General features: G+C 39.7%; 1 protein-coding gene across 3 annotated transcripts in view; it reads right to left on the bottom strand.

Annotated features, from left to right (window-relative positions):
• Positions 1-1,041: 1,041 nt before the first annotated feature.
• Positions 1,042-10,025, bottom strand: part of C6H6orf120 (chromosome 6 C6orf120 homolog) — a 92,284-nt gene continuing 83,300 nt past the window's right edge. For all 3 annotated transcript variants that reach the window (XM_086927103.1, XM_086927102.1, XM_086927101.1), the window contains exon 2: positions 1,042-2,115. In XM_086927103.1, coding sequence (XP_086783229.1) covers positions 1,497-2,111 — 615 coding nt within the window. In that variant the 5' untranslated portion in view covers positions 2,112-2,115 and the 3' untranslated portion in view covers positions 1,042-1,496. The remainder of the gene's footprint in view (positions 2,116-10,025) is intronic.

Below are 10,025 nucleotides of genomic sequence, written 5' to 3'. Positions count from 1 at the left end.
TTGAAAAGGTGTTATTACAATTTACATACCCAATTGTAATATGTTTTTATTAAACTGCGACAGACCAAACTGAGACATAAGCTAGAATTAGAGTCTCTGGCATTCAGATCGCACACAGATCCATAGAGAGCCAACTGAGCTTACAAGTGCGGAAACCTGCAAGAGTACTGCCGCTACCAAAATCACTTCATAGAAAGGAGATTGTTGCTCATCAAATCTGCTACTTGCTGTCTGGCTGAAGAATGGCAAATTACACAAGACTCATGATAGTGAGGTAATGACGCATGAGTGCTCAACATTATTATCCCTCTGGAAACTACAAAGAATGTGTATTCTTTGAAATCATCGAGCCATGCTAGAAGAGCCTCTTCCCCAAAGAAGTGCATACCTGAGAGATTCTTCTAACGTTCAGGGACGGATTTGGCAGGTCCAATTATATTTCAGTCTTATTGTGGATCACACCCGAAACTAAGGGCGACTTAGCTCAGTGTACTTTTCATATGCAAAGTAGTTCCTCGAGCATTGCAATGCAAGAGCTCAAGTAGAATCGGAAATATACGCCCAAACATTCAACAGCATTAGGTAAGAGAAAAATTACCTCTGGGATGAGTCAAGACCTGGTTGATGAAGTCTCAAGCCAATGGCTGAAAGAGAATAGTCCAGAAAAGCCAATGACTGAAATGGACGGACTCAAAGTCCACTGTGTGCATATTGTAAGCAAGAGGTCTGTTAGACATTTTAATTGTCAACTCAAACCTAAAAATGTCACTCCAGATAGAGTAGACATCAAAAGAAAAAGGCACTGTTCTGAATTCGCAATTGCCAGAGAAGCACTGCATCTGGCAGAATAGGCACTAAAAAAATGTAAACTGGTGGTGGAGAACACATGTGAGATACAATATTGGACTACCTTATGCAATTACCAACCAAGAAAATGTAAGTGACAACATTAAGATAGAGCCAAAAGCCAATTCTTTCAGCAAAGGTTAAGGCTGGTGAGGAAATCTATATTGGGATTTCTATGTGTAAACAATAGACACATTTTAAGTAAAATTTATACTTTAATAGATTTCATGATATAAAATATTGTTTGATATTCATACAGAATCCAGTCTGTATTTGATTCATATCATTAGGTATTGTTCATAAAATATATATTTTGAAATACCAAAGTAGATTTATCTGATAACCAATTAGAAAAAAAAATATCCAAAATTCTATTTTTAGGTGTGCATTCCATATTTTGCAAAACCAACCTAATTTTGTATGAGCAAATCTTGTGGAAAACTCCTGTGTTCACAGATCAAGTATAATTTGATTTCAGTTTGATAAAAAACTAAATATGGCTTTTCTCTTCCCATTAATACCCCCACTAGAAAATGGTACTATGAACTCTCCATTAAACATATAAAATATGTACCAATTCTCACAGCAAACTTTTACTGTCCACAGGACTTGGAGGTTTGGTGTAACATTACATGTTCACAAGATACTTGTTAAAATAGAATCTCCAATACCAGTTTCAGAATCCCTATTAGTATAGTCCACAGGATAGACTCTTCCTCCTGAGCAGCATCCTGAGGTGCATGCCGTTTCTTTTGATTTGCTTGTCTCTCTTCTGGATCGTATGATTCTTCTGAAAACGGATCCTCCTGAACTGTCCGATCATGGTATACTTTTATTTCAAATTCACTCTCTATATGAGATGGATGACCATATATTCCAATCCCCACTGGCCGCTGGAAATAGGATGGCACAACAATGACATCTCGGCCGCATGTTGTAGACTGTAATTCATACTCGTCAAAGCTGGGGTGGAGGGTGGCATCTGACACATACAAGTCTGCATCCCCTTTTGGGCTTTCCATTTCAAGAATTATCTTTCCTTCATGATTCAGTCTTAGGTAGCTGTAGTTTCCAGCACCAATCTGGCCTCCAACTACATGCAATAGCATCCATTCCTCTGGAACTTCATCCGCATCAAAGCAATGCACCACAAATAGGTTACCAGAGACTAGAAACAGCAGCAAAGCTTTCCTCCATAGGGGACACATAGCGCCTGATGTCACATTCGCCAAAATTGTGTTTTTCCACGATAGATTATGGACCATTATCCTGTAGAAATTAAAAACAAAAATGTCACTAAAAGAGCAAAAAGCACCCTAGATGTTTATTCATTATACAAGGGATTCAGATCTTACTATCCCATGTTGTGCTTGTCACTAACACTACAAAGTGAAATGTAGATTAACTCAAGGTAGCTTTTCAATAGCATGCAAGTGCAGTTATGATGCCAAATCAGTTTATGATATCCGTTATCCTATTAACAGCATATTACTCTGCCATATTACGTGTACTCCAAAACACAAAAAGCTTTGTCAAATACACAGTACAACACAATAAAATTCATAAACATGAGTTAAAGCTCTGGGCAAAATTCATCATAACATGAGTAGGGTGCTCTCAACATAGAAAATTATGAAAAACCAAGGAATTATACTTTTTGTAAAGAGTTGATGTGGCAATGCGTTTCAGGGAATAAAATATCCTGTACTGTACCAGAAAACAACATGGCAAGTTAACTCTGACTTCCAAGACCTTGCCCTTTGGCTTCGTTCCTCTATATGGATAAGGAACTCCTTGACGACTTACAATATCCTTAAAAGGTATGGCAGGTGGTACTTTATCACAATTATTACACAGGTTGGGATAGCAGCCGCTTAATTAGGACTAGGACAGACTTTCTATTGTAAAGCCCTTTTTTTATTTTCTTATTAACATTCATGTGGCTTCCGATCTAGTTTTGTGCAAACCTGTCAGGGGTGGAGTAGGGCGTTGTTGTTTGAGAAATTAGCCTCACAGTGTTTTTTCTAGGCCTCAAACTGAGCCAAGCGGTCGATCAAGTTATAGATATCTGGTTCGTCAATCAAAGAATCTGGGTATGTGGACCCAAATTTGAAATCAAATCTCAAATCCAATTGGATTAGGGAGTTTTTTTTCTCCCATTTTGTGTCCCACAACTGGGTTGCCCGACCCAAACTATCTAATTGGCTGGCTGCAAGTGCCATAAGATCAAAGTTATAGCTCAATGTCAAGGCTGGAACTGGTCGGCGGTTGTGCTTGTGTTCCTTTCTGAAGGGGGTTTTGCTGGGCAGTTTGAGATAGATGGTTCATATAAGGAAAGGAACAATTCACAGGAACCTGTGTTATGGGAAGCACTATTCACTTATTCACTATACGTGATAGCTTTTTTCTTATTCTTCATACATTTTCAATCAAATCTCAACATGTTGAATATGTCAGTCTTGTATTTCACCAAAAGTTCATGCAAAATTTTTCGCAGTCTTGCGGATCAGACTGCTAATGTAACCATCATACAAAACATACACAACAAAATATGAATAAACTCATCAAAACTATGGTCACATTTCTTTTCTTCAAGGTTGTTTTTATTCTTCTTATTTGTCAGAAGATATACTACTTGGAATTCTTCAAACAACTCTTCATCATTAAACACGTGAAGTCATATCCCAATGCATTTCGGTATGCACCTTCGTCAGGGGAATACACTACAAGTAACAAAACATTCCATCATATAATGACCAAAACATTTTTTACAATCTACAGTCACAGCTCAACTGTTTTATTTTATATGATACACAGAAACCAGACGATCTCCTAGTGTACAAAACACATCCTGTGTGTGATTAAACATCATGCTCGCAAAAGTTCACCAAAAATTCTCCTATAACCTTATAGTCCAAACCGAAAACAAAGTGAACACACCCATGTGGACTGCCCCTCTTACTGCCTGCATGCATGCAAAAAATAACCAATATAAACCAAAGCATACCAATAATACATCTCTTCTTAATATAAAAAATACTGTGTCTATGCCCTCTTACCTTCATTAACTACAATAAAGTCAACAATAGTCAAAGTCCGTGGTCTCCTTATTCTGAAACAACATATCAACCAAACACTTAGCTGACTGCCATCATGGTAAAATAACTTGCTTATACACAATTAATCGGAACGCGACTTACTTATTATTCCTGATCCCACTTCTCATTTCATGAAACCACTGCTGCAGTGTCTATGTATCTGTGAATCAACCGAAGGAAAACTCCTTAGTATTTCCGTTTTTTAAAAAAATTACCCAGAATTGTTCTCCTAGATTCAGACTATGTCCTACCTTATTCCCACTTTCAAAGCGCTCCGTGTAACTCCAACCGCGTCCTTACTCTGCCGCTCTATCGCTAGACCTGCTTGCTTGCCGAATGCCGGTATATGGCGTCTGACGTCAGGGTGTTAGCAACATAAAAAACGGACTTCTAACTAATGTAACCCCATCCAAAATGGCGGGCGTATGTTTACTAGTGCTAAAACAAAACTCACGAACGAACGCTTGCCCTCATCTTAAGAGGCAAGTACCAAAATTAACCAAAAAATGTAATTAATAAGAAATGAGAAATTATACAATACAGTACTCAAAAAATGTAGTGTCCAAATATACTTCGTGAGATTTTGGGAGCATGAATATCAATAACACTTATAAGCAATATAAACATTAAAATACAATACAGATGACAATCATAAATATATGAGCAGTTGTTAGCAGTTGTTATAAGAAACAAATCATTTCAATCTTATCATTAAGACCATAGGGGGTCAACGTGACAAGGCAAAAAAACAAGACTTAAGACGAAACCCGAAGAGGAATTGATTATGAATATCTCAGACACTGCATTAACATCCACACAAATAACAGTTTTGAGTAAAGGTATGTCGTTTGTACCAACATATCATAGCAACGATCTTGAGACTGAAGTTTCTTTTTTTAAGTTCATGAGGAAGTTGAGACTGAGATGGTTTTTTCATCAGATAAATACAGAGAATCCTGAATCCATGGCAGACACCACAGCAACTAAAGTGTTTAAACCGAAAAGTACATTCATGTCACCAATGACACAAAGCTCTAGATCTTTTTGAAACACTGGTAAAAAAAGACTTTTCAGAAATAAAACATCATGGAAAAATGAGTAGGAATTTGACTAGACAAGAGACTTTGGCACTTAATGAATTGGCTTCTAATGAGACAATAACCATAGTATCTGCAGACAAAGGCGGAGCACTAGTGGTGCTCAATTCCGCCTATTATTATCAGAAGGTAGATCAACATGTGAAGGACACCAACACCTACATACAGTTAGAGACGGACCCCACTCTGGAGTTCCAGAGGATTCTATCTGACATCTTGAAAAGAGCCATTGAGTTAGGCAGGATTGATGAGCAAACAAGTAGGTATTTGACTACAGAATATCCCAACAGGCCACATATATATATGTTGCCTAAGATGCACAAAGACCCGAAAGATCCTCCGTTCCGACCCATTGTGGCGGGATGTGGGTCGTTACATGAACCACTAGGGAGATACTTAGATCATTTTATGCAACCTTTGGTGCAACAATGGTCGACTTTTGTACAAGACACTACGGATTGTTTACGGAAATTACAGAATGTGCCAATTTGTGAGAATGAGGAATTGTCGTTGTGCACGGTTGATGTTTCAGCCCTGTACACCTCGATCCCACATATGGAAGGTCTTGAGGCAGCAGAGTGGATGTTATTGAAGCATGATTATGAGGAGAGTCAATTCAATTTCAATTTCAAAGCTTTTATTCGATTTGTAAACAAATCATACAAGCAAACATGAAATCAATCCATTACATTAAAAATTATTATAAAATGCAAAATTTATACAGGGGAATCCAAGATAATTCATGTAAGGGTAGGACACATACAGACCAGCGTTTAACATTGGATCATAATTAAAACAAGGTTAAAATCGTACAGACAGGAATGAATAAATTAGCACAAAATGTTTATCCTGGCAGCTGTACGTTGAACAATAAGCCCCTACCTAGTCGTGGGACATGAAAGTTTTAGATTTTAAAAATTTGTTAAAACAGGCAGAAAGGTATAGAAATATAGCAGCACTAGATATATCCTGGCAACTGTATGATAAAAATATAAAAGAATCAAGGAAAAGAAAAAGAGAACATGTACAGACAGGGTTAAGGATAAATTGAGCACTACTAAAGAAAGAGCTCCCCCTGGCAGCTGTACGTTTTGAGAAGTACAGACAGGAATATAGAGATCATGGCAATACAATGCTTTTCCTGGCAGCTGTACATTTCAAAATATAAATAGCAACAGAAAAACATATGTCCACATTTTCTAAAGCTGACAGTAACACAAGGGCATTCTTAAAAGACCGTATTTTGTATTTAATAAATATAGGTTTTAAGTACCTTAGTCTTAGAAAATGATAAAATTTACAAAAGAGTAAGAAATGGCAGCAACTCTGGCGTGAAACGTTGTCACAAGGGCAAGGAGTTTCAGATTTCTGTTTCTGTACTGGGAACGCAACAAGGTGGTGTGCAATGCCCAACCTGACGCGAGTTAAAACATATTGATGGGATGGGCGACTGACATGTAGAAGATATGCTTGGAACCCCGGTGGCAAGTTAAGTTCTCTATAAAACTTTACGGTAGTTAGCTTGCCATATACCTCTTCTCGCCCTTTCTTTTTATACATCAAGAACATTTGTTTAATCTCTTTTTTGGGTATTTCTACCGCAAGTTCGGGGTCAGTAAGAACATCAATATCAAACAAAGTCTTAAACCAGAAACTAATATATTTCAGCCAAAGAATACGAAAAGAAAAGTCCAAGCCTATACAGTCAAGAATAATTTCTTGAGTGAAACGAGTTTCAGGCTTAGCCCAAATAGATCGCCACAATAAGAGTGGACGAACGGCTGCTAAGTCCGAAATAAACTCGACCCCAACCTCGTCATGAATTAATTGGATGGAAGCGGAGTGGGGAACACATAGCACTTTTCTTAGGAACTTGTTCTCCTCTTTTTGGAGGGAGGTGCCATCTGTGTGGCCCCACACTCCAGCCCCATACAATGCCGAGGGGACACAGCGAATATTGTAAATGTTAATCATGTCACGAATGCTTCTTGAGCCGAGCTTAGATGAGAAACGAAAAACACTGCTGGTACAACGAGTCATTTTCGACCTTGCATTTTCAAGCTCTGATTTCCAGGACCCATCATTAGCATAGGTGATTCCTAAATAACAAAATGTTTTAACTTGTAGCATTTTGACGCTGTCAAGATAGAAATTGGACTTTAGTTTATTGGCTGACTCACCGCACAACATAACATAGGTCTTAGATTTATTTACACAAAGTCTCCTGTTTTGTATGAACAGCATAAAACCATCAATGAGACGTTGTAAGCCCATCTGAGTGCGTGATAAAAGTACTGCGTCGTCCGCATAAAGTAAGATTGGGACAGGATTGCCTCCAATCTGCGGGGCATCTGCTGATATGGTTGCCAAGGTGCGATCAACACAGTTAATAAAAAGAGAAAATAAAAGAGGAGCTAGTACGCATCCTTGGCGGATGCCCCTGGATACCTTGAAGAATGGTGTGCATTCACCATGGCTGCCATATCGGACTTTACAAGAGAGTTTCTGGTAAAGCCTAGCCAGGAAATGTACTATTTCTTTAGGTGCTCCTAACTCCAGTAAAACCTGCCAAAGAATGCCATGGTCAACTAAATCAAATGCGCTGCTCAGATCAGCAAAACATAAAAATAAATTACCCTTTTTGGCTACTGTGTATTTATTAATTAAAAGATCCAAGTTCACGCATTGCTCCAGAGTACCCATCCCCTTCCTGAAGCCGTATTGCACTTTAGTTAAAATACTCATATCTTCTGCCCAAGTTTCCAGTCTAAAGAGCAGGATTCTGCTCATAACCTTTACTGAGGCATCCAATAGAGAAATTGGCCGATAGTTAGAGGCCTCGGATTTACTGCCTTTTTTAAATAAGGGCACGATCACCGATTGACCCCAAGAGGGAGGGAAATCGCCTACAGCTGCACAGTTAAATGTCCTAACCAAAATGGGGGCCCACAGGTTAGGTTCTGTTTTTAATAAATCTATGGGCACACCGTCAGGTCCCGGGGCCTTCCCCCCCTTGCTATTGGCAAGGCCTTCCAGTCCCTCCTGTAGCGTAATTTCCAAAGGTATAGGTGACCACAGTGGCAAGTCAACCGAGGGTTGGGTCAATAATACCTTTTCTGGGTTAAAAATATTAGTAAAATGAGAGACCCAGTCCTCGCACGCAACATAAGAAGTAATTTCTGGGACACCTTCCGTATTTAAGAATGGGCTGTTGACTATTTCCCAGTAGAGTTTACTGTTTTTTGTCTCAACAGCTTCATTCAGTTTATCCCAAGCTTCTCTCTGTAGTACCTTTTTCCTGTTAGAGATAGCCAGTTTGTAGTTAACCCTTGCTTCTTTGATGCTAATACCATCTCGGGGTTTGAGCCCTAAAACCCGTTTTAATTCCCGTAAAGTTGTAGTGCAGGGCTTATCAAACCATCCCAGTTTTATCGTTTTATTGGCTGAGGGTTTTTTAGTAAAGATACCCTCAATGATGGTATTGATGTTAATAAACTGGGATATCAAAAGTTCGTGGTTAACAACATCTTTAAGGCAATAGCTAATCTCAATTTTACAGCTGACTATTACCTCCCTTTGTTTAGCCACAGAATTGACCCCCGTCCACTTGATTCTCGGGCCATTAGGTCGTTGGGACACTATATCGGTGGTACAGGTTTCCCCAGTTCTTTGTTTAACACCCCTTGAAGGAAGGGTAACACAAATACTATTGTGATCGCTGAGACTTTCCTCTCTCACATACAAGCTAGAATAGTCCCCATTACTGGAGAACAAGATGTGATCGATAAAAGACCCAGCTTCCCTCCCTGTAAAGGTGGGGCAACTGGCGTTCTGTTTATTTTTGTTGCAATTTAGTAAGGATAAATCTAGTTTTAGTAGCAGGTTATTTAAGGTGGAGCCGTAATGACAGTGCGGGAAGTGGGGAAAATCCTCGCTCCTTCCCGCACCCCCATTAAAATTATCCGACTCCACTCCAAAACCGCATGGGTTACCCTTAGATAGCTGGCATGGCTGCAAATTAAAGTCTCCAGCCCATAGGATGTCTAACTGCTTGTTTGAGATGCCTATAGCCTTAGCAATTTCTTTTTCCAGGGGGTACAGGATATTCCCTCTGGAGGCATCAAAGATGTTGTTGTAAAAGTTGACAAGAACCAGATCATTACCCTGAGCACATGCAATCCGCAGTACCTGGCTGTAAGCTCCCACATTTGTGCTACTTCTAACTTTGAAGGTTTCCAATCTGTTGGAAAGGAGAATCAGAAGACCCCCCTTTGCCCTACCAGAATTGGATTTAGTGGCATTCAGGCAATGTGAAGAATAACCTTCTACGTTGATGTCTTCCTGACTCCAGGTCTCCTGGAGGAGGACTATATCAAACCCTTCTCCTATGAATTTAGACCAGAAAGGGGTATTTAGTTTCCCTGCGATACCAGCAATATTCCATGATATCAAAATAAGGTCACCAGGCTTAGTTACATGAGCTGGTATCTTGGAAGGTCCAGTTACTACCCGACAAGTGGGGGATTGGATGTTAAGAGGGTGGGAACAAGGGGGGGGTAATTGGATAAAAGAACTTTCGGGTGCTGTAATCTTATGTAAAACCTTGTGACCGCTAGAGAACACAGGGGTCACTGCAGGAGCAGAGTTAGGGCTGACAGGGTCAGGTCGCACAGCCACATCCGATGCTGACCGCCTGTTGTCAGTTGAGGTCAGTGAAGATGGAACATGAAGTCAATCAACCATCTCCAGGCAGTCAAATCTGTTAGTGGTTTGGATGCCCTGCCACCCGCCGTCTGTAAAACGGTTATTATTGGGATACCAGGGACGAGGTACCCAATCCCTACCTCTAGATTGTTGAATTTGCCATGGGTCGCCATAGTCCCATTGGTGTTCTTGGTTCATAGCCCAATTTGGCGGAGGAATTGGGTAATGATAATTAGAAGTAGGGGGGTAGAAAAAGGAGAGTCGATGGGTATCAATTCCT

Source organism: Lissotriton vulgaris, chromosome 6 (assembly GCF_964263255.1).
Source record: "Lissotriton vulgaris chromosome 6, aLisVul1.2, whole genome shotgun sequence".
NCBI lineage: Eukaryota > Metazoa > Chordata > Amphibia > Caudata > Salamandridae > Lissotriton > Lissotriton vulgaris.
This window is presented reverse-complemented; position numbering and strand designations above follow the sequence as displayed.